Source organism: Marmota monax, unplaced genomic scaffold (assembly GCF_021218885.2).
Source record: "Marmota monax isolate L192 unplaced genomic scaffold, Marmota_monax_Labrador192_F-V1.1 WCK01_AAM20220418_F8-fsc00031, whole genome shotgun sequence".
NCBI classification, from domain to species: Eukaryota; Metazoa; Chordata; class Mammalia; order Rodentia; family Sciuridae; genus Marmota; species Marmota monax.
In genome coordinates this window covers 17,836,238-17,859,057 of record NW_026695197.1, presented here as the reverse complement: position 1 = coordinate 17,859,057, position 22,820 = coordinate 17,836,238, and the positions used below count along the sequence as shown (strand labels likewise).

The 22,820-nt window shown below is 53.0% G+C and overlaps 1 protein-coding gene across 3 annotated transcripts in view; it reads left to right on the top strand.

Annotated features, from left to right (window-relative positions):
• Zbtb7c (zinc finger and BTB domain containing 7C) overlaps positions 1 to 18,759 on the top strand; it is a 323,330-nt gene extending 304,571 nt beyond the window's left edge. For all 3 annotated transcript variants that reach the window (XM_046428418.2, XM_046428420.2, XM_046428421.2), the window contains 2 exons: positions 4,318 to 5,541; positions 15,790 to 18,759. In XM_046428418.2, the coding sequence (XP_046284374.1) occupies positions 4,334 to 5,541; positions 15,790 to 16,441 (1,860 nt within the window). In that variant the 5' untranslated portion in view covers positions 4,318 to 4,333 and the 3' untranslated portion in view covers positions 16,442 to 18,759. The remainder of the gene's footprint in view (positions 1 to 4,317; positions 5,542 to 15,789) is intronic.
• Positions 18,760 to 22,820: the final 4,061 nt, after the last annotated feature.

Here is a 22,820-nt window from a genome sequence, read left to right as displayed (position 1 = left end):
AGGGATGGAGAAGTGGTCATCGGAGTGGGACCTTGGACTGTGGGTGGGATGTGGAGTTCTGGAGGTGCATTTGTTGGAGGCAGGAGCCTAGCGTGAGCAAAGGCTTAAAGGCTGAGAATGGAATTTATGATTGGGAATTGAAGAATAGGGGCACAGAGGTACATCTGGGATCCATGAACGGGGGGGTTGTGGCCAAGCACCCCATCCGTGTGACTGCCAAGCACAGCTGTTTTCAAAAGGTGGAATGGAGAATTTGAGCCTCGGATTCCTTTCCTCCCTTCCCTCATACTCTTTCCCTAGCAGAGCCTTGCCACTGCCACAGAGCAGGGGACCTTCCTGGGGAACCAGTAGCTCTGTCTAGGGCTCGGAGAAGAGCTCCTCCCTGAGACTGTGAGAAGTGCTGGAGCCTGGGCTCGGGGTGTCTTCAAGCTGCACCCCTAAGGCTGCCTGGGGGCCTTCAGTCAGCCACTGCCCTGCCTGTTCAGCCTCCCTGGAAGGCAGGACCACTCAACTCTTGCTGTCTCCAGTGTTTCCCAACCTCTGCCACATAGGTGTCCCTGAGCGCTTCACCCAAAGTCCAGGCCACTCATGGGTGACAGCAGACAAATGGTTACCCTTGCTGCCAGAGGCAGGGGCTGGAGCTGACTGTGGCTCAAAGCTCAGATCCTTGCACGCCACCCCTCATCTGTATAGTGGGAGTGATCACAGGAGGTGCTTGATCCCTGTATTGTGAGGAGGCCCGAGGGCAGATGGTGGTCCTGACACTTCATCCAGGAACCATTGCTTAGGGCCAGCACTTGGCCCGAAGACAGAAGGTGCTGACCGGGGGAACTTGCACTCTCTTTGCAGTCTGCTCATAGGTCCTCAATATCTAAAACAGGGCTGGGGCCCAAGGACAGGTGACCTCAGGTCCCCTTGCTCACTGCATAGGAGGTCATACCGCTTCTGACTCCACACATTCAAAATTAAATGTAGTTTGGACTTGAGCGCCCCTCTGATCCAGATCCTAGATGGGCAGCCTGCTGGCCTCCCGTCCAACTGCCCACAAAGTCACCCTCTTAGGGCAGAGCAGTCCTAAAGGAGCCACCTGGTATTCAGCCATGCAGGCTGCCCTAGTTCCTCCAGCTCCCACTGCTAGAGTGAGGATCAGGCCTGGGGTGCAGGGAAAGGAGGGAGCCCCCAAGAGTTCATCTCCTACTCTAGGTGGTAGGAAGCAGCCCATAGCTCTTTCTACAGCACAGCTCATTGAAGCATATGGCCTAGGGACACCCTCTCTGGTCAGAGTGAAGGAGAAGCATCCTTCAGTGAGTCCCACACAAGCCCCAGGGGATGTGTGCAGGCATGGCCCCTCAGAGCCACCAGAGAAATAGAGAAGTGGAAAAATCGAGTTAAATGGGGCCACACAGAAGAGACCCTGCTGCCTCCAGACCAAGAGCACCCTGGTGGGCCTTCCCACCCTGTTCCCTGCAGTGACCCAAGGCGGGGTCCTTCTCGTCTTCTAGGTCTTAGTTCAAATGATGCTTCCTCCAGGAAGCCTCCACTGACCTCCCTGGGTAAAATAGTTCCTACCACACCCCACACCTCATATCCTGCAGTAGATAGATGATGGATAGAAATCAGGGTAGGGAAAATAATTGATTGATTTGGGTTGTTTTCTATCATTTACTTTTTAAAACTAAACTTTTTATTTTGAGCTGGCTGTTAGTTCACATGCACTTGTGAAAGACAATACAGAAACATCCCATGTGCCCTTGGCTCAGTTTCCCCAGTGGTAACATCTTGCAAAATCATGGTATCAGATGGACCAGGACACTGATATGCATCCAGTCAACTTACAGGACATTTCTAGCACCACGGGACCCCCTCCTGTGGCTCTTAGAGCCACATCTATTTTCTCCCACTCATCTCTTCTCCATTGCTATTATATTGTCATTCCCAAAATGTCACATAAATGGAATCATGCACTGTGTAGCCAATGGAACTGTCTTGTTTTGCTCAGCATAATCCCATGGAGAGTCATCAAGGTGGCCGCATGCTCCTGTTCTTTGCTGACCCATCCTCAGGATGCACTACAGTGTGCTCAGCCACTCACCTGTTGAAGGGTATCTGGGTCATTTCCAGTTATTGGCTGTTGTGCATAAAGCAGATCTGTGCATTTTTGTAGAGGTTATTGTGTGGACCACAGTTTTCATTTCTCTGGGGTAAATGCTCAAGAATGCAATCACAGGGTCTTGTGATAGTTACGTATTTGGTTTTCTAAGAACCTGTGATGTGTTTTCCAGAGTGGCTGGGCCATTTTGCCTTTCTACCAGCAATGTATGAGTGATCCATCTTCACATCTTCACCAGTACTTGGTGTTTTCACTTTTTAAAATTTTAGCCACTCTAAGAGGTATGTAGCAATATCTAAGTTCCACTTCTGTGATGACTAACAACCAGAAACATCTTTTCAAAGGAGATGACTTCTTTCCCATCTGTATGCCCTCTTTGGTGAGGCATGCTCTGTTGTCCTCAGGGTTGCCCTGCCCTATCAGAGCAGGGACCTTCTTGGTTTGCTCTCTGTGCATCCTCAGAGCCTAGGTCAGTGTTTTGGCACAGGGAGAGTACCGAATGCTTATTTAGGGACCAAAGGCAGGGCAAGTGGGGTCTCTGGTCCTTTTAAAGATAAGTAGGTGGGAAGCATGAAGCCTTAGCTCTGGGAGGCCTCCTGAGCACTGGCCTGGTGAAATTGCCTAGGGAAGGCCCAGAATGCCCAATGCTCATAGGGGAGAAGCACCCAGCACCTTGCACGGCCACCAGCTCCTGGTGCCTCCTTATTATGAGCCTGACACTTCTCACTCCTCCCTTCCCCTCCCTCTGCCGTCTCAGGGCTGAAACTCCCAGAAGACACAGGTGTGGGGATCCCCAGAGCTATTCCCACTGACACATGGGGCTTACAGGTCTTTCTTTATCTTTTCTGCTCATTTTAATTTGTACCAAGATAAGGATCAGGCCATTGCTAGGATTCATCCATGGGCCACTTGCAGTCATTGCCATGAGTGTAAGGACCCTACCTGCTCCTGCATGAGCCAATTTTCATCAGATTGCAAGTGTCAATAGCTTGGAACTTGTGCTTCCTGAAAGGAGGCGATGCCAATCAATCTCTGTCCTGCCCTCCTCTCCTGGTGGCCATAACTGGCCACACTTCAAACTAAACATATATTCAGATGTTCCTTGCTTATGATGGAGCTACATCCCAATAAATGCATTATAAGTTAAAAATATGTTAAGTCAAAATGAGCTTACTGCACCTGACCTACTAAACATCATAGCTCAGCCTGGCCTACCTCAACCACGTTCAGAACACTTATATTAGCCTACAGCAGGCTAGGTCCTCTCACACAAAGCGATTTTATAATTAAGTGTTGAATATCTCATATAATTTATTGAATACTGTACTGAAAGTGAAAAACAGGGTGGTGTAGAGGTGCAGTCTTATACCATCCTACAGTTGAAAATGCTAAGTCAAGCCATCCATCAGGCAGGATCACCCATAATGACAAAGGGGGTCTCAGAAGAAGATTCTTCCCTCGGGGGTTTATAAAACTGGGAGGCTAGCAGAATCCAGACATGATAAATTAATTAGCAACGCGCTTGCATCTATGTGGGTTTCAAGTGTTTATTTATAACAGAAACAGACAGACATAGATAAGATGTTAGTTTTAAAAGACAAAAAGATCAAGTTTTGCAAATGAAAGGAAACTCCATCAGCTACAGTGAAGCCGGGAGAAGGGGCAGGTGACCAAACAGATGCCAGGAGGCTCCACTCACTCGCTGATAATGAGCCATAAAATTGGTCTTAGGCTTCCTGGGATCCAGTGCAAAATGGGAGTCTGTTAAGGAGTCTGAGGACTTGTGAGACAACCAGAGCGTTTCCTCAGCAGAGGCACCCAGTGGTCCTGTATGGGAGGTGGACCCTGTGCCCTGGGAGGATGGAATAGCTGGCTCTCAGGAGGTCGTTCATGCTGGCATTCCCAGCTCCACATTTACAAAGTGAAATTTGGTGACTCAAACCCGCCAGGAGTCTCTGTGGCCTTTGCTAAGCAGTGCCCAGGAGACACTGGCTCCAAGAGTCCAAGGGCACAGAGAGAAGCGCCAGCTTGAGCCGAGCTATGAACTGCAGGTGAGGTTTGGCCAAGCCCAGAGAGAGGAGGGCTGGCTTTCTCCTGCAGGATGAGCCTTGGGCCGAGCCGAGGGCGCGGGGGAGCAGGGGGTCCAGAGTCCCAACGGAGCCCTCCCCGGCAGTGCTCGCTAACCGCCTCCCTCTTCGTGTCCGCAGGGCTCGGGCGGAGAACATGGCCAATGGCATTGACGAGCTCATCGGCATTCCCTTCCCCAACCACAGCAGCGAGGTGCTGTGCAGCCTCAACGAGCAGCGGCACGATGGCCTGCTCTGCGACGTGCTCCTGGTGGTGCAGGAGCAGGAGTACCGCACGCACCGCTCGGTCCTGGCCGCCTGCAGCAAGTACTTCAAGAAGCTCTTCACGGCCGGCAGCCTAGCCAGCCAGCCCTACGTGTACGAGATCGACTTCGTGCAGCCCGAGGCGCTGGCCGCCATCCTGGAGTTCGCCTACACCTCGACGCTCACCATCACCGCCTCCAACGTCAAGCACATCCTCAACGCCGCCCGGATGCTGGAGATCCCGTGCATCGTGAACGTGTGCCTGGAGATCATGGAGCCCGGCGGCGAGGGCGGCGAGGAGGACGACAAGGAGGATGACGACGACGACGAAGACGACGACGACGAGGAGGACGAAGAGGAGGAGGAGGAGGAAGAGGAGGAGGACGACGACGATACGGAGGACTTTGCTGACCAAGAAAACCTGCCTGACCCCCAGGACATCAACTGCCACCAAAGCCCCTCCAAGACGGACCATCTCACGGAGAAGGCCTATTCAGACACACCCAGGGACTTCCCGGACTCCTTCCAGGCCGGCAGCCCTGGCCATCTAGGGGTGATCCGGGACTTCTCCATCGAATCTCTGCTGAGGGAGAACCTGTACCCCAAAGCCAACATCCCTGACCGGAGACCCTCCTTATCTCCGTTTGCCCCGGACTTCTTCCCACACCTCTGGCCGGGAGACTTTGGTGCCTTTGCCCAGCTGCCTGAGCAGCCAATGGACAGTGGGCCATTGGATCTGGTCATCAAAAACCGGAAGATCAAGGAGGAAGAGAAAGAAGAGCTGCCCCCGCCCCCTCCCCCACCCTTCCCTAGCGACTTCTTCAAGGACATGTTCCCTGACCTGCCTGGGGGACCACTAGGCCCCATCAAGGCAGAGAACGACTACGGTGCCTATCTCAACTTCTTGAGTGCCACCCACCTGGGGAGCCTCTTCCCACCCTGGCCACTGGTGGAGGAGCGCAAGCTGAAGCCCAAGGCATCTCAGCAGTGCCCCATCTGCCACAAAGTCATCATGGGGGCCGGGAAGCTGCCGCGGCACATGAGGACCCACACCGGGGAGAAGCCATACATGTGCAACATCTGCGAGGTCCGATTCACCAGGTGCGCAGCTGCAGCAGGGGCAGGGTGACGGTTTGCTGGGGACAGGGCCAGAGGCATGGAGAGCCAGGGATGGAGAGAGAGCCCCAGCTAGATCCTGGTCACATGTCAAGTTCATTGCTAGGCCGGATGCTAGGCATTACCTGGTGTCATGACTTCCAAACCCTTTAGGGAGCTAAAATATGTTCTCATATTTTAGGTGGAAGTTTAAGATGTGAGTCAAGTCAGAGCTGAGCTGTTCCAGGGTGAAGAGCCTCAGCACCCGGTTTGCATGGCTTCCCTGTCTCCTTTACCATTGCAAATCCACAGAACCCAGGCTGGGCTCCCCAGAGGGGTGCAGCTCTGGTGTTTCATTTGGAGAAGCCACAGTCCTTCTTCTTTTTTTTTTTTTTAAGTTTTTTTAGTTGTTGATGGACATTTTTTTATTTTTATTCATTGATTTATATATGGTGCTGAGAATGGAACCCAGGGCCTCATACAGGTGAAGCAAATGCTTTACCACTGAGCCATAACCCTAGCCCCCACAGTCCTTCTTTATTAAGCATGTCCTGCACACTAAGGGTCCTGGGAACACAGGCAGGCACAATTACCTTTGTTTCCAGCCCACTTCCTGGTGACTAGCTGGCCCCTTATGTGTGCAGCTAGAAAATGATAGGCAACTTGAACCCCAGTCCATGTAGAACGTCAAAGTCTGTGACCAGGAGACTGCAGAGACCCCTGTAGGCCCTTCCTTCATCCTTACAGGACAGGGCTCCCTGAGTGTTCCCTCCTTTGCCTTTCCATGTTGAAAGAAGTATTAATTTACACTGTTATAAGATTTGAAGTCAATACACTGTAAATTTTTGGTCTCTCAGGGACACCATCCCATTCAGCAAACATGTGTCATGTACTTTGTGCAGCAACTTTTGTGGTCAAAACTGACAGGTGGGATGATGGGAGGTCAGCTCTGTCCGTTGCTAGGTTTTGGAAGGCCTCATTTGGGGAATATACAGCTTGATGGTGCCATTGTTTTCTTCCTTCTTTGTGTTTTATTTGTTCTTTTTAGTTACCCATGACAGAATGTATTTTGACATCCATACATGGAGATAGCTTCCCATTCTTGTGGTTGTGCATGATGTGGAGTTCCACTGGTTATATATTCACACATGAACATAGGAAAGCTATATCCCGTTCCTTCTCTGTCTTTCCTATTTTGTTGGTGCCACTGTTGTTCCCTGGTGTGAGACTGATCTCAGCCATGTCCACAGTAGGGAAGCTCAGATAAGTGGTCTGGCCCTGGGGCTTGGTCACTTCACTGTGTCGGATGTAGACAGAGCCTGGTGATACCTATCCTGCAACCATAGCTTACTAGACCAGTCCTTCCCCACTGCCACTGACCCCTCAAAGAGCTCACCTTGACAGCCCCCCCCCACACTTATTTTAATGTCACCACCATCACCCCACATTCTCTTGAAAATGTGCCTTTGGGAATTATTTGGAGTTCATTCCTTTGATTTTCCTCCGTGGGCCCAAAGCTCTGGCCTTTGAGGACAGAGTGAAACTTTTGGTTCAGGGTGGATATCCAGTGCAGGACTGTGTGCTTTTCCAGAAAAAAAAAAAAAAAAAAACAAGATGAGTCTGTAAAGTGATGAGACCTGCTGTTGGGGCGACTTGGGTGGGAACTCAGAAATATGTTCCAGTCCAAATGACATTGCTGAAACAGCTCTGTGGCTCTGAAGGACACTACTGATGGCTTCCAAGGGAGCTTTTACAGCTGCTTCTGTGGGGTAAACCCCAGAGTCTGCCCCAGATGCCTCCAGGTACAGGGGAGGGGAAATCTGCAGGATGTGTCCCCTTCCCCTTAGCCGCTCACTGTTGACAGGCTCAGCCACCTGCCAATGCTGACCCCAGGGCTTCCTCCCTGACACCAAGTCGCCTTGCAGCTTTTCCACAGGCCCTGCTTCTTGGCTGACTCCCTGCCACGATCCCATAATGCCTTCCCCTTCCTCCCCACCTGGAGGCTCTTTAGCACTGGTGGCTGGGATTCCCGTGGGCAGTGCAGTCCCCACTTTTCACCCCTGCCTTCTCCTGGTTTCACTTACCCCCCCGCCCCCAGAGCCAGGCTAGCGCAGCAGAACAAGGTGTTAACCAAAGCACAGAGTGACAGGAGGGAGGTAAACCAGAACTCACAGGAAGCCAACCCAAGTATAATTCATTCATCTTCAGTAAGGGCCTTGCTCCAACCTGGTCTCCAAGGCCCTTGGGAACAACTTCAAAGCCAGACCAGATCTGCAAAGCCAGCCTAGAATCAGCCCGGGGCACCCCTCTGCCCAGCCAGCTCCCATCCCTAACTTCCTGTGCCTGTCCCTTGGCAGGTGGCTGACTTTGGCAACACCTCTCCCTTCAGGGGACACCCAGGCCAATGGCTTCAATGGGAGATGTTTCTCAGGGTACCACACAGTGAACCCACCTGGCACCCAGAGCCCCCTGGTCCTTTTCTTCCCCGTCTCCTTCTCTCTGGGCCTTTCTGCCATCAGCCCTCTGTGAGGTCCACCCAGGTCTGGCCAGTGTGTGGGCCCTGACTTCCCTAGGGAAAGTTTAAAACTTGGCCAGTCACTGAAGACAGACCTCTCACCCTCTCTGGGCCACTGGAACATTCTCTGGGAGTAGGCCTCCTGGTTTGAGCAGTGATGCTGTTTTCTATTGAAGGGTGGCGCTCCAGAATGCTCCCCGCAACATACTCCTGATGGTCACTTAGGGTGGCCTCTGTGTCTTCCTACTCCTCCAGGCCACATCAGCCCTGGGGCAGTTCCGGCCACCCAGCCATCTGCCCTGGCAGCCCTTGGTTACTCCTGCTCCTCTTGCTCTGCAGGCGGATGACCATCTGGGCCCCAGGCCCGCCTCCAGCGGCTGCAGCTGCACTCCAGCCCCCACCAGACCTCCCCTCACTTGGCTCCCACTGGGCCCTGACCCTCCGGAAAAAGAGCAGACAAGCCCTGGGGGCCCCCCTCTCCCAGGAGCAGAGAAAGCCCAGGGTCAGGGGGCAGAAGGGGTGGAGAGATTTTTCTGGCCTGCTCCCATCAGGGACGGTATTTCTCACCGTGGGCTGCTGCTGCTGCGCAGCCTGCTCCTCACCCCTACCCACACATTCCTCAGAACCGCCCCTCCTTGGCTTCCCACTGCCTCTCCAGGACTGTCCCGGAAGGATTCTTTCCTGTCCTCTAAGAGTCCCAGTCTGGCCTTTCCGGATTGAAGTCTTCCTCCCTGAGGCCAAGTCACCTTGCAGCTTTTCCACGGGCCCTGCTTCTTGGCTGACTCCCTGCCACGATCCATAACGCCTTCCCCTTCCTCCCCACCTGGAGGCTCTTTAGCACTGGTGGCTGGGATTCCCAGAGTCCCTCGCAAGGCCAAGACTAGACTGGCCCCCACAAGGGCTGAGAGGGACCTGACACTCTGCCCTCCAGGCCTCCTCTGGGACACTGTTTCCCCGCCTGGGGTTGGGGTCCTTCCTGAATTGCAGTAGAGCTCCAGTCTCTCTCGCAAGACCTCATTTCCTCCCTCCTCAACGCTGGGAGGAGCTCAGTCCTCTGACCCACCTCTAATCCATCCCATGGTCTTGGAGACAGCTGCCCTTCCCCTGCCTGGTGGCCCTTTGGCCCAGGCTCTGAGTTATGCGTCCCAAATGCCAATTCCCAGGATGTCCACATCCTACGGCCATCTTTCCTAATACTTTCAGCAGTCACACCCAAGAGAGGGATGTAAGGGACCACCCTGAGGCCCTGCCTGCTGCTGGCCTCTGAGAGGAGGTCCTCCCCACCATGGTATTGTCTACTCCTTGGTGTCGGAAACCTCACCTCTTAGGTGGCTCCAGATTTTGGCCAGTCCCACCAGTTGCCTCACCACTGATCTGTTCTAGATATAAATACCCCTAGGCAGGGGATCACAGGCTTCACCCAAACTGTTTCTACAGCCCCCCCTGCTGTCCCCACCTGCTGTGGTCCCCTGGTAGTCACTGGGCTCTGAGTGCCTCCACCTCTGTGTGCCAGGTGTTCCCAAGCCTGTGTTCATTAGGGAGCTCGTTCCCTGGTGAGGGGAGGGGATGGGGGCCTGGGCCTAATCCAAGGCACCATTTCCCTCCTGAAAAAGGCTGGAGCCGGCCGAAGCTCCTGCCCCAACCCGTCCCGCTCAGGTCAGACTCAAGACAGAGAAAGAGCTCAGGACAAGGTCAGCGGTAGTCCGGACCAAGATCACCCCAGCCCTCTCCCCAAAAGTTCTTCATCCTCTACTCCCAGAGGATGTGGCAGCCGGAGCCAAAGGTGAGGACTGTGGGGCTCTGCCAGAGGTGACACCTACGATGGCCCCTGAAGAACAGGGAGCATGTGGCCCATGAAGATACCGAGAGACACTGCTGTGCTTGGTGGCCCTTTCTGTCTACAGTCACTATGGGTGGCGGCCCCTGCACACCTTGTTGTCCCAACTGCAGCCGTCACTGCCAGTGGGAACTGACCCTCCTCTCACTTCCCGCCACATGGGTCCCTGATCGCAGGCCATGGGGACCTGCCTCCTGCCCACCTAACCCTTTGGCCAGGAACTCTTACAGAGTGGACAGGCCATCTCCCTCCTGCAGCCCCTGCATGCCACCCACAGCCTGGCTCACATAGGTGTCCCAGCTGTGTCTGCCAGAAGAGTAGAGAACGCAGAAGTGTTCAAGACCAGAAAGAGACCCGCCCTGACCCAATACCCAACAGAGGTCCCACAGAGGCCACGCCACCCTGGGAAAGGATGGGCGACCTCCACTGTGAACAAATTTACTCTGTGATGAACAGTTTCCTCACAATCCCCTCCAACATCCCCAGGGCTGCCACTGTCAGCCGGCACACCTCCCACCCCTACCCAGCCTCTAGCCCAATGCTGACCACCCTCTGCTCCGGGGCAGCTGCCAGCTCTCCAAACAAGGCCCGGCTTTCTCTTTCCTTTATCCTCTTTCCAGCCTGCCCCCTCCCAGCAGTTCTGGGAACCTTGTTAAGATAAGGTCATGTCTTAGCAGGAGGAGAGGTGGTCTCAGACCATCCCAGACCATCCAGTACCAGGAAGTCTGAGAGGAGACATGGCCCTGCCTGGGAGCCTTTTTGGAAGTCTCCTGAGGACTCACTCATCTTTCCTGACACTGAGCTGGAATTGGGGCTGCAGATGGAGTCCGTGATGCTGGCCGGCCTCTGCGGCAGGAAAGTGGAATGAGATGGCAGATGAGCAGAATGAAGGTCAGGGAGGAGGCTCAGACCTAGGGCTGGGGAGTTCTGGAATCAGCCCTGCTGGTCACTGGTCATCAACACGCATGTAACTGGCACTCACTGTGCCTATGCTCAGTGTTGGGCACCTTGTGACGTACAAAAGAGCACCCAACAAGTGCTTCTCAAAGCGGGTTCCAGCACCCTCCTTACCAGGTGCTGGGTGAAGGCTGCAGGAAGCACCATGCAGAGTAACTGTCACTGAATGAATATATGCATGCAGGGCCCAGTATCTCTCAGTGGATTGTGGGACTTTGGAAAGAGCACCAGAGTGGTCATCAGGAGGCCCAGGTTCAGGGCCTGGTTCTGCTTCTGCTAACTCTGTCACCCTCTCTCAGCCTCAGTTTCCCAGGTGAAACTTATGGGGGTAGATAGATGCCCCCTAAGGTCACTCCCAGTTTCCTGATTCCATTTGGCCTTCACGGCCAAAGCAAGCACCTGAGCCATGCGACAATCAGTACTAAGGGGAATGTCCGTGAGGTCTGGAGCTTTTTGCATTTGCTAGAATTTGTATCACTTGCTGCTTCTGGTTCTGGTGGGGAGGGGCAGGGATGAGCAGTGTGTGCATGCAAGGAGTCAGCCACACAGTGGCCCTTGTCCTGGAAACAGCACACACATGCAAGGTAAAGGCAGGCCTTGCCAAGACAGCCTCTGGACAGGTGTTCTCATCTATCAGGAGTGCTGGAGGTTGGAGCAGGGCCTCAGGCAATGCCTGTGTGACGTATTGGTCCTCCTTGGCTCTTGACCCACTGGGAGGGCAATGCTGACACATATGAGACTACCAGGGGACAGAAGAAGAGCCACTGCCACCTCATCTTTTCTAGTTGCTCCCACTTTGTCCCTCAGGTAACCTGACTCAAAGGGCAATGCTTAGGCAACAGATGCATGGAAAATCAGGGAGCTGCACAACAGCCCTGGGTGGAAAGCATAGAACTACACTTGAGTTTGACCTCAAAGCATCAGGGGGATTTGGAGCATGAGGCATCCAGCAGGGCAGTTTGCAAGAGTCAACTAGGAGATGAAGGAATTGGGTGCAGGGTGGTAGAGGGCTGAAACAGGGGGTTTAGGGCTGGGAAGGAAGGAGCACACTGATACCTGGCCTTGACCTTCTGGGAGAGCCCCCAGGATGGAGGATCAGTGTGCAAACACCAGATAGGCCCCAGGGAAAGGAGCCAGGGTTTATAAGAGCCTCCATCCTGTGGCTGGCTCTGTACTGGGGGATCAACAGTCCAGTTCTGCAGGCAGGTGTTCCAAGATGCAAGCTTGGCTAGAGTGTGGCCTGAGAGAACAGCATAATCCATGCAGCACGTAGGTTCAGTGCTGGGGTGGGGGATGCTGCAAAGCGGAGCAGAGAGAGTTTAAAAGAGCTTTCAACTCCAAGCTAAGGGATAAGTTAGCACAAGGCCAGTGGGAGACTGGGACCTTTAAATCAGACCCCAGGAAGAGATAACTAAGAGCCCACTCACTGCCTGAGTCCCTTGCTTGAGCATATCCCAGCAGAACTCACACTGCTCGTAAGCAGGCCAAATTCACAGAGAAGCAAGAATAGAAGAGCTTCGTGCATGGAGCCAACCAGACAAAACAGGATGGGAAAGAGATTCCTCAAATCCCCATTACCCAAATGCAAACACTCTTGGAACACCAGAGGTTAAATGGTACAGACCGGCTCCCACTTTACAGGTCAGGGAACAGGTCCAAGGCAGTGAACCTGGTCTGGCTCTTTGGGGCACTCCTGATCCAGACCAAGCTCTGCCAACCCACCTGTCAGGACATCCACGTGGAAAGGTCATCACATGAAGAAGGAGATTGTGTGACCTTAGAATGCCATTCCCCATCTGGTCCTTGCTTATCTTGGAAGTAAGGGAGTTGGACTCCATCAGGTTCTGGGAACTTTTTCAAAGTTCTGGGACCTTTTCAGGGTCCTGGGAAGTGCACTGCTGATGACATCGGTGCCTGGACCCTGGGACTCAGACACTAAATCTGAGTATGGGGACAGTGCTCCTGGTGAGCTCCATGATCTCTAGCATTTTTTCCAGGACTGGCTTGTCCTAAGCTCTGCCTGCTCTCTGCGCCCCTCACCCAGCTCTCGGGACTCTCCATCAGGGGAAGACAGCTCTGCCCAGGGAGGGGTTACTCTCACCCGCCCTGCCCTATTTCAATGGTTGCAGTCTGTACTTTCTGACCAGCCCTCGTAGGCTGCAGGCCAGGAGTCCTTATGGTGAAAATATTTGCCTCCAAATAGCAACCTTTCCAGGGTCTTTAACATAGTGCATTCACCTGCCCAGAGCAAGTACTCAACAAAGGGTCATCAAGATGCCCTCCACTGCCACTGATTTATTTTAGATGCCCTAATGAAAGTTTGAGAGAAGTTGTAGATATTTACAGGGAGGCCCTAGACATTTGAAGATTCACCATTCACATCATCTATTGTTTGAGAGTTACCCAAACAATCAATACTATGAACTGTGTGTAACAGTGATTTTAAAATACACATATATAGGCTGGGCATGGTGGTACACACTTGTAATCCCAGTGGCTCAGGAGGCTGAGGCAGGAGGATCACAAGTTCAAAGCCAGCCTCAGCCAAAGCAAGGTACTAAGCAACTCAGTGAGACCCTGTTTCTAAATAAAATACAAAATAGGGCTGGGGATGTGACTCAGTGGTTGAGTGCCCCTTTGTTCAGTTCCTGGTACCCTCCCACACACACACACACACAAAAAACCCATACACACACACATTTGTGTGTATATTAGGATATGTGCACACATATACACACATATCCTAATGCTGGGGTAAGGACTAAATGAGGTGACTGATGGTTCTGAGTGGAGCCCTCTGCCAGGCCTGGTGAGGGAGTGAGCCAGTAAGTGAGCCTGCTAGTCCACCATCCATGTGGCCATCAGAGCCTTGGTGAATTTGTAGAGTACAATGAAAGCACACTATGGGATAGAAATGGCACTCTGCCCCCCACATCTCTACGTTTTTGCACAGTTCACAGAGATGTGGTGAGAAAAAAGGCCCTGGCTCCTAGGCCTGAGTTCTAGTCTCAGCTCCACCATTACCCTCTGGTGATCTCAGCCAGTTTCCCTCCCTGGGCCTCAGTGTGCCACCTACAGAGTGAAGGATTTTCTGGGGCCAGTGATTCTCAGTGTGGGGTCCGTGGACCACCAGCAGCCACAGCAGCATCGGGCAACTTGTTAGAAATGCTCCTCGTCCACCCCAGAACTGAATCAGGAGCTGTGGGAGGCACCCAGCACTCTGTCATATCAAGTCTTGATACTTGTTCTCAGGCAACACCCAAGTTTGGGACCCACAAACTTGGATGCCCTTAAAGGCCCCCTTTCTGCTCAGATCTCCAATGGTCTGCATTACAGTTACCACCAGGGTGGTGAGCAGCTGGGGTGGGCAGGGGTATTGCAGCAATCACAGCAGGGAAGGCTGGTAGGTTATGGGAGAAAAGAGGGTCTGGTATGTGGAGGAGAACCTGTTTCAATCAGTAAGCCCTCTTCCTCCCCCTTCTCTCCCTACCCACTATGCACTCTCCCTCCCCACCTCCCAGAAGCCCCCCAGCCCTCCAGTGAGCACAGGAGGGAGAGTCCGCTCTCTGGTCCACCTCCCACCACCAGGGTTCACAAGATTCTCTCCTCTCCTACTCCATCCCTCCGGAACATTTTTTTTTTTTTTTAATGAGAGCCAGTGAGACCTCTAGTGGCCACAGAACACCAAGGCAGTTCCTGCTATATCCTGGGGTTATACCAAGGGTGATTTAAATCTGGCCATTTTAGGGAGGATACTTAGGATCTACATCTGCTCTGACCTCAAAGCTGAGCCTAAAATTACAGGCAGAGACTCCACCCAAGCCACACCTGCGGGAAGGAGGTGGGAAACCATATGCAGGCTGCCTGGCCTCCTGGCCATCTGGGGAAAATACAAAATAATCCTGAGAGGACTTCCTGCAGCCCGCCCGCCCTGCTGCCTCCACCTTGGCCAGGCTGTGCTGAGCTCTCAGACCTTAGGAAAACAATCCCAGGATGCCAGTTTTCCTTTCAAGACCACCAGGAGGTGTGTTGACTGTAGCTCACACAAACCCAGGCTCTTCATGGGCTCCAGACAATGGGGAGTGATGTCTGGCCCTAAATTCTGCTCTGTGCCAAGAAGTTACATAACTTGTTTAAGATCACCCAGCAAACTGGTGAGGGTCTGCGGATAGAGCAGGAGCTCCCAGACCCCCATGGGAGCCCCACCTAGGCCATGCCTTACCTCTGAATAATACTCCTAAATCCCAGAAAGCTTCGCCCAAGATTAGGCTGCATTCCTGCTGCACCTGGCTCTTTTGTAAACCCTGAAATTGTCTGCAGACAAAGAGGAGAGAGCTCAGGGCTTAGGATAAGAAACCACAGTGCAGGAGGCTTGAGCAAGGTGTGCCGGGCCTCTAGAGCCTGCAGATTAGTGCTGAGGACAAACAGATCTCAACAGCCTGTGGGCTGGGATGGGACAGAGACCCAACCACAGAAGTACAAGGATGAGCCCAGAAGGAAGGCTGTTGCTTGGAAAGAGTGGGTGTGAGATTAAAGTACAACCCATTATCGGGAGCAGTTGCTGCACAGCAGAGGGATAGGCCCAGATGCTGATTTGGGGGGTACAAATCTTCCCCAGCAAATCTATTTTCCCGTATGTAAGACAGGCCTTTGATAACAGTGGAGTGATTCATTACCTGTACTGGTGTGTAAAGGGAGTTGGGAGGGGCGTCTAACAGGACACTGATCCTTCCCTATCCCTCTAATCCAGGTGAGGAGCCACACGTGTTTGGAGTGGGGCAGAAGTTTGTGGCCTTAGTTGAAGGTAGATCATAGCATGTGCACCACTCCTGGGCTTTATGACACTAGGACAATAGGGAGCCTTAGATGGTTCTGGAAGAAGGGCAAGTCAGGGGCCTTGAAGAGTGTTCCTAGCAGAGACTGACTCCCGGCTTCTGCATTGCAGGCAGGACAAGCTGAAGATCCACATGCGGAAGCACACAGGGGAGCGGCCCTACCTGTGCATTCACTGCAACGCCAAGTTTGTGCACAACTACGACCTCAAGAACCACATGCGCATCCACACGGGCGTGCGGCCCTACCAGTGCGAGTTCTGCTACAAGAGCTTCACGCGCTCCGACCACCTGCACCGCCACATCAAGCGCCAGAGCTGCCGCATGGCCCGGCCCCGGCGCGGCCGCAAACCCGCCGCCTGGAGGGCCGCCAGCCTGCTCTTTGGCCCTGGTGGCCCAGCGCCCGAAAAGGCGGCCTTCGTGATGCCACCTGCGCTGGGCGAGGTGGGCGGCCACCTGGGCGGCGCCGCCGTGTGCCTCCCGGGCCCCAGCCCCACCAAGCACTTCCTGGCGGCACCCAAGGGCGCGCTGAGCCTGCAGGAGCTGGAGCGGCAGTTCGAGGAGACGCAGATGAAGCTGTTCGGGCGCGCGCAGCTGGAGGCCGAGAGGAACGCGGGCGGCCTCCTGGCCTTGGCGCTGGCCGAGAACGTGGCCGCCGCGCGGCCCTATTTCCCGCTGCCGGACCCCTGGGCCACGGGCCTGGCCGGCCTCCCAGGGCTCGCTGGCCTCAACCACGTGGCCTCCATCTCAGAAGCCAACAACTAGGCTGGCCTTGGTCAACCCCAGCTGGCCAGCCCTGTCCCCTCTCCCAGCAGGCCCAGCCTGCCCCACCCAGTGGGTCTGAACCTTTATTTCACAAACACAAAGGGAAAATGAGAAAATACACACTAGCAGGATTGTATTTCCAGGCCTCCAAGGCAGCCACCTCCCTTTTGCTGGTGTCTAAGATGGGCATCTCCTCCCAGGGATCCTGAAGCAGGGCCTCCTCTCCTTGGCTATTTCTCTGTCTTGCACAGAAACTCACAGGGGCCCATGCCACAGAGGAGGGCCACATGGCTGGGTGCATAGGAACACTTTGGAAGCAGGTAGAGCTACAAGGAGGGGATTGCTTGGTGGGAAGGCAGGCCAGGTGGGCAGGAATGAGGGCAGTGTCCTGGGCACACATCTTGCTTGGGTCCCCACTGCCTTATGGGGGATCCCTCCCAGCCCTGCTCTGAGGATGGTATCCTGGTCTCTAGCCATCCTGGGATCCTTTAGAGAAATGCCTGCCTGCCACCCAGAATGAAATGCCTTACTGGCAAGGAGGCCTCCTAGAGCCAGGAACCAGGCCACTGGAGTCTGGGCCCATTTTTTTTTTCTTCCCTATCCTGTGACCTTGGACAGGTCAACCCTCTGTGCCTCGGTGTCACCTGCTATGAAAGGGGTTGGTGATTTAGTGTCCTCTTCCCTGACCTCCACACTCATACACGCCAACCTTCCAATGAGAATCCTTGAGACTGTAGAAGGCTTGCATCCCAAAGTCCCTGGGGAAACCGCTTCTCTTACTGGACTTAGTATTATCACCTCCACTTCAATCTTAGCACTGTTAGCATAGGTGAGAAATGTGGCCCAACTAGATGGGAATGAGAGAGAGGTGGGGCCGGATTCACTGCTTGTCCACAGGCAGCCCTGGGGGCTCACATTTCCCTACTTCCCTACAGGCCACTGTTAGTGTCTGGACCCCTGGGAACACCAGTCAGCATTGTCCCACCCCACATGCCCTCTCCAAGGCTGTACAGAATCTCTTGGGACCTGTGGGGCCAATTGAAGGGCTAGGGCCGGCTTTCAACACCTAGCAACTGCCTACCTTCACCCTGACTCCTAGAGACACAAAGCGCATAGTTACCCAGGGGTCATCTCTTTGCTTCTCAAGTTGGGGGCTCTCTGGGCCTTGCTGTTGCTGGTGATGGCCCCTTTGCTGTGCTTGAGCCCCTCACTCCCTTCCTCCACCCTCCTGGATGAAGCTGCCATATTGGACCCCATCCCCATTTTGAGAAAAGAGCTCAAGGTGGAAGGCAGTAGCCTTTGGGGCCTGAAGGATGTCCCATAGTTAGGATGTCCCATCCTGTCCTGGCTCTGGGGTTGGTGGCAGATCCTGAGAAGGAAGACAGCTCTGCTGGCCCAGTGCCTTCCTGACTGCTCTCTCCTTTTCCTCCCTTCTTTTTCTTGCTGAGTTTGCTTTGGTTTCTCAGTAGCCCAGAGAGGACAGTGCATCCGCCCAGAGGGCCCAGGGCTGGAGCCCCCAGTCCCTGAGCTGTGGTTGCAAGAGACTTGGCTCTTCCTATCGCCTTGGCTTTTTCCTGAACAAATAACAAAAATTAACAAAAAGGCCAGAGAAGACCACAGACTCTGTCCCTCTCCCAGCTCCCCAGAAGAGACTCCCAGATTCCTCCCTGTGCCACCAGCCGCCATTCCAGCCAGGCAGAATGGCCTCATACCCTGCCCCTATCTCCCCTGCCGTCCTCTACCTGGGATTCCAGGCTCCATTTCCAATGCTTCTGTCTGGGACCTGCCAGCCAACACGGCTCATGCCTCCCATCAGCCAAGGGACTGGGACCGAACCAAACTTAAAAAAAAAAAAAAAGAACAAATTGGAATCCGGTGGTGTTGGGGCTTTTGTTTTTATTTTGTAAAGGTAATGACTTCTTATAAACTCAATTTTTCAGATGACTGGTTAGTTCTTTCTGTTTTTTCTTGGCTGCAGTTTGGAGTTGTATATTGTAAAATATCCAAAGATGTCAAGTACTGTATGATCAAGAACTTGAAGCAAATGGGTCGTGGGGGGGGGAGGGTTGGATGTGTTTTGTTTGTTTCAATTTTTTTTTTAATGTTTCTGATTTCTCTGTGGGAGAACTTTGGAATTTTTTCTATTTATAACTCTTTTTATGTGACTGCTCTATGTAAAATGACACTCAGCAAAAGTTTGCCTTAGTGATTCAAGGGACAATCTTCCATAACTTTGGTCGCACGCTGCATCCTACCAAGCAAACTCTCAGCTAATTTTCTGGCCTATTTATTAAACAGTATTCATTGACTTGATTAAATCATTCTTGGGGGTCGCACTTCTGTGAGATGTGACTGTGGGAAGTTCACGGGACAAGGAGCCAATCTGTAGATGTTCAGTGCTTAAGGTTTAGGCTACTGAGTGTCCCACACTTAGAATAGTGTCCAAGACACCTTTACAGAAACATAAACCTTTGACCCTTATTTAATCATTTGAAGGACAGTGTTTGAGGAAACACAAGCTCTGCTTGCCTCACTTCCTGGGGAAGTCTGTTATCCCCCTTCGGATTCTCATTTCAGGTATCTGGGTGCTTGGGGGGACGCGGGAGACCGGAGCTCTGCTCTCCATCCTCTCCCACATTTCAGCTTTGGGCAGCACCCTTAGATCATAAGTGTTCAGGTATCTGTGAGCCCAAGCACTAGGGGTGTGTGTGTGCGTGCACGCACACTCATGCCCAGGTGCAGCCTATGGGTGTGAGCAAGGGAAAGTCCTGGCTGCTGACTGTGGTCCTACAGCCAGTTCTACCAGTTGCCTGGCTCGGTGCCCGAGTGGCCTCCAGCTGACCTCCCTGCCATGTTGGTGTCTCCCTCATTCCCAGGTGTGGAGTCGGCTTCTTTCCCTTTTCTCACCTGAGCTTCTTTCCGACCAGAGGATGCTAGATCCTGAAGGCGGTAAGGAAATGTATTTGTCATTAGATGGGGTCAACTCGACGTGGAGCATTTTCTGGATAACTGAGGACTTTAACTATGAGCCCCTTCTGTTTTCATTCCCTCTCTCCCCGTGGTGGACATTTCATATGCGGCATTTCTTGGTACAGGGACGAGGCCAGGTCTGGATTTTGAGTCCTGACTCTTCTGAGTTGTGTACCCTCAGACTAACCACTCCCCTCCTCTGCGCCTCGCTTTCCCGACCTCTTGAACCAAAGGAACTTTCCTGAATTCTCCACCCAAATGCCCCTCAGCAAAGGGGCCCAGCTGGTTGAGGGACTGGAAGCTAAAGTTTAATGAAATAGCCAGAAGCCGCCTTCCTGGCGGGTCCTGCTCCTGTTGTGGTTTTGAAATCCAGGCCTCTCCACTCTACGACATAGCATTTGCATTTATCTTAATATAAAAATAATGTCTTTCAAAAAATGACTTAAACTACTTATCAGGTAAATGACCTGCCTTTCCCTTGAATCTTCTAGTGAAGTCAGCATGTTCCCTGGCTCCCCTTAAGCTCAGGGACAAGCACCGCCCAGAGCAGGAACACGAGGCCATAGGACTCCAATACCTTGGCCTCCTGGAATTGTGTGAAGCTCATTCTGGGGATGGGGGGTGGGAGTATCCACGAAGGGAAGAAGGTGAAGATGGAGAAGGGGGCACAGCAACCCCCAACCTCTGCTGCTTCTGAAATCTTCATAGGAATAAAGCCTCCTAGCCCCAGCCAGGTGGAAACTTCAGGGAGCCCCAGCAGGTGGGGTCTGTTTCATCAGGCCCAAGATGTTGGGGTTCTGATGACATAGGACCTCCAGCTAAAGGACAAGGGGGGTGTGTTAATCAGCTTTTCATTACTGTGACCAAAATAACTGATAAGAACACCTTAGAAGAGAAGAAACTTATTTTGGACTCTTAAAGGTTCAGAGGTTCAGCCCATGATGGGCCAATTCCACTACTCTGGGTCCAAGGTAATACAGAACATCATGGCGGAAGGATGTGGTAGAGGAGAGCTGCTCAGCTCTTAGCAACTGGGAAAGGGAGTGGGGCAGGCAAGAAGGGATCCAGGAACAGATAGAGTTCAAGGGAACTCTCCCAGCCACCTTCCTCCTACCTGCCAATAATTACTACCCAGCTAGTTCATTCAAATTATTAGCCCATCAAATGGATTAATCCACTGTAGGTTACAGCTCTCATAATCTAAACATTTCATCTCTGAACACCCCTGCATTGTCTAACACATTAGTTTTTTGTGGGGACACCTCATATCTAAACGATAACAGGGAGTGAGAGAGGAGGATGAGGCCTCAGAGGACAGGCCAAAGAAACAGAATTACCTGCAGAATAAGCCTAAGGGACACATCAAAACAGGCCTTGGGGCTTCTATATGTGTGATGGATGCAGAAGGGTTTGGCCGAGAGTTTGATCAATTCAAAATAATAGGAAGAGGATCCAGGAAACAATGGGGTGCCCAAATGGAGGGAGATGACTTCCTAACATCTAGAGTGGTCCAAGAAGAAGAGATGTTCTTTGTGAAAGGGTGAGCTCCCCATCATTGGAAAGGTTCAACACTGCCTTTCAAAAATGCTAGAGAGTATGTTCCTGCATGGGAAGGAGAGTCTTCTAGATGGCCCCTTACATCTTCCATCTGGTTTCTGAAAAGGGGTGTGTGTGTGTGTGTGTGTGTGTGTGTGCATGCGTGCATGTGTGCGTGTCCCTATTCCTTATGGCCAGAAAGAAAACTGCCAGAAGATAGACACAGGTCAAAAAGAAGAGTCAGGACGAGTTCACAAAATTAACTTGGTCCAGGGCCACATGGTCTCCCCCACCTCCCACACCAGGTGGCTTCAGAAATGAGGGGCCAGAGAAATAATGAGGGTCCATAGAAAAGGCTCTGACTCTCATTTAGAGTTCCCAATGGCCATGAGGGAGGAAGAAGCCAACAGGAAGTACCCTGCCCCTGCCCCATTGCAGTCCCAGCAGTCCCGGCAGTCCCGTATCTGATCCTAGACCTGCCCTGGGGTAAGCAGGGCAAAGGCCCCCTTCTCAGCCCTTCCCCCTCTCCTGGGAGGGACCTTGTCGCCTTGCCCCTCCTGAGGGTCCTCTGAGCTCACCATAGAGCTGGCAGCTGGGCACAAGGGGACATTGTCAGGAAAGGGCATGACGGGGTACACCCTTGGCAGATGGTCCCTTCTGAGCACCAGGTGGCACTGGGGCTTCAACAGGGATGTAAGAACAGAGCAAGGAGGCAATGTTGTCACATGTGGCCTGGCCCAGAAAGCCAGTCCCCCTGCCGGGAGCCCTGTCAGGGCACTAAGGAGGTCAATGCAACCCACTGAGTGTCAGAGTCGCTGAGAACAGATTTTAGAAACAAAGAGGTCAGTTACCAGTGGCCTCCTCCCCAGCTCCCAGCCACCTGGCTCTCCCCTCTCCCCTGTTCCTGACCACCCCATCTCTACCTCCAGCTCCCCTCCTTATGTGGACATCTGTTCTCTGTCTTCCCAGTCCAACCAGCCTCCAGAAGTGGCCCTGGCAGGAGTCACTAGGCCTGACTGTGGCTCACAGGCTCCCTCTCCTGGCCTTGGCCACCCGGCTCCTCGCCCAGGATGGAAAGACATCAGGGTGCTGTGAGCCACTCAGGCCTCCAGCAACAAACAAGGGCGGCTCCTTCAGGTAGAAAGGCTTTGAAGTCACCCCAGGGGGCTGGCACCAGCCAGACTTCTGTCCTCCTGCTCCTCAGGGAATACAGGAAGCAAGCAAATGACCCCTCTCCCTCTTTTCAGGTTTGAAGGCTGGGGATGAGTCACACGTGCATTTCCATAAACTGATGGAAGGAGGATTCCCTGGAGAGACCCTGATCCTTTTCCTTCCAGGGCACACTCTGGGCACGGCCTATGGGAACCTTGAACTGTGGTGCCCACATGACCTAACCCCACTCCCCTCCAAAAATGAGCCCAGAAAGGGCCTGACAAATAAGGGGACCAGAGCTCCAATCTCTCCTGGAAAACAGGGACTGACAGCTTCAACTGCAACCAGACATGCCCCACACCCTGGTGCCCACACCCGGTCATCAGAGAAATGATGCACAGGCTGATGTCACCTCTCCTGGTAACAAGTGGAGACACGCAGTGCATGGACAAGACCTGCAGAGCCATTTTCCCAACAAGTCTCCCTGCTGGGATATTTATAACTCATTTTCATCCTATAGTTCTTCCCTTTGACCATGAACTCTGACCCTGACAACAAAAGCAAAAGAATAAACAAATAGGTTCCTGGAATGAGGAAGGAAGATAGAGTGAGTCAGCCCCCCTCCTTGAAAAATTAATAAAGCATGAACCCTGGTAACATAGGTGCCTTGTGGCTTCTCAGATTATTTGGTCTTTTGAGGTATGTATCGCTGTCACATCCA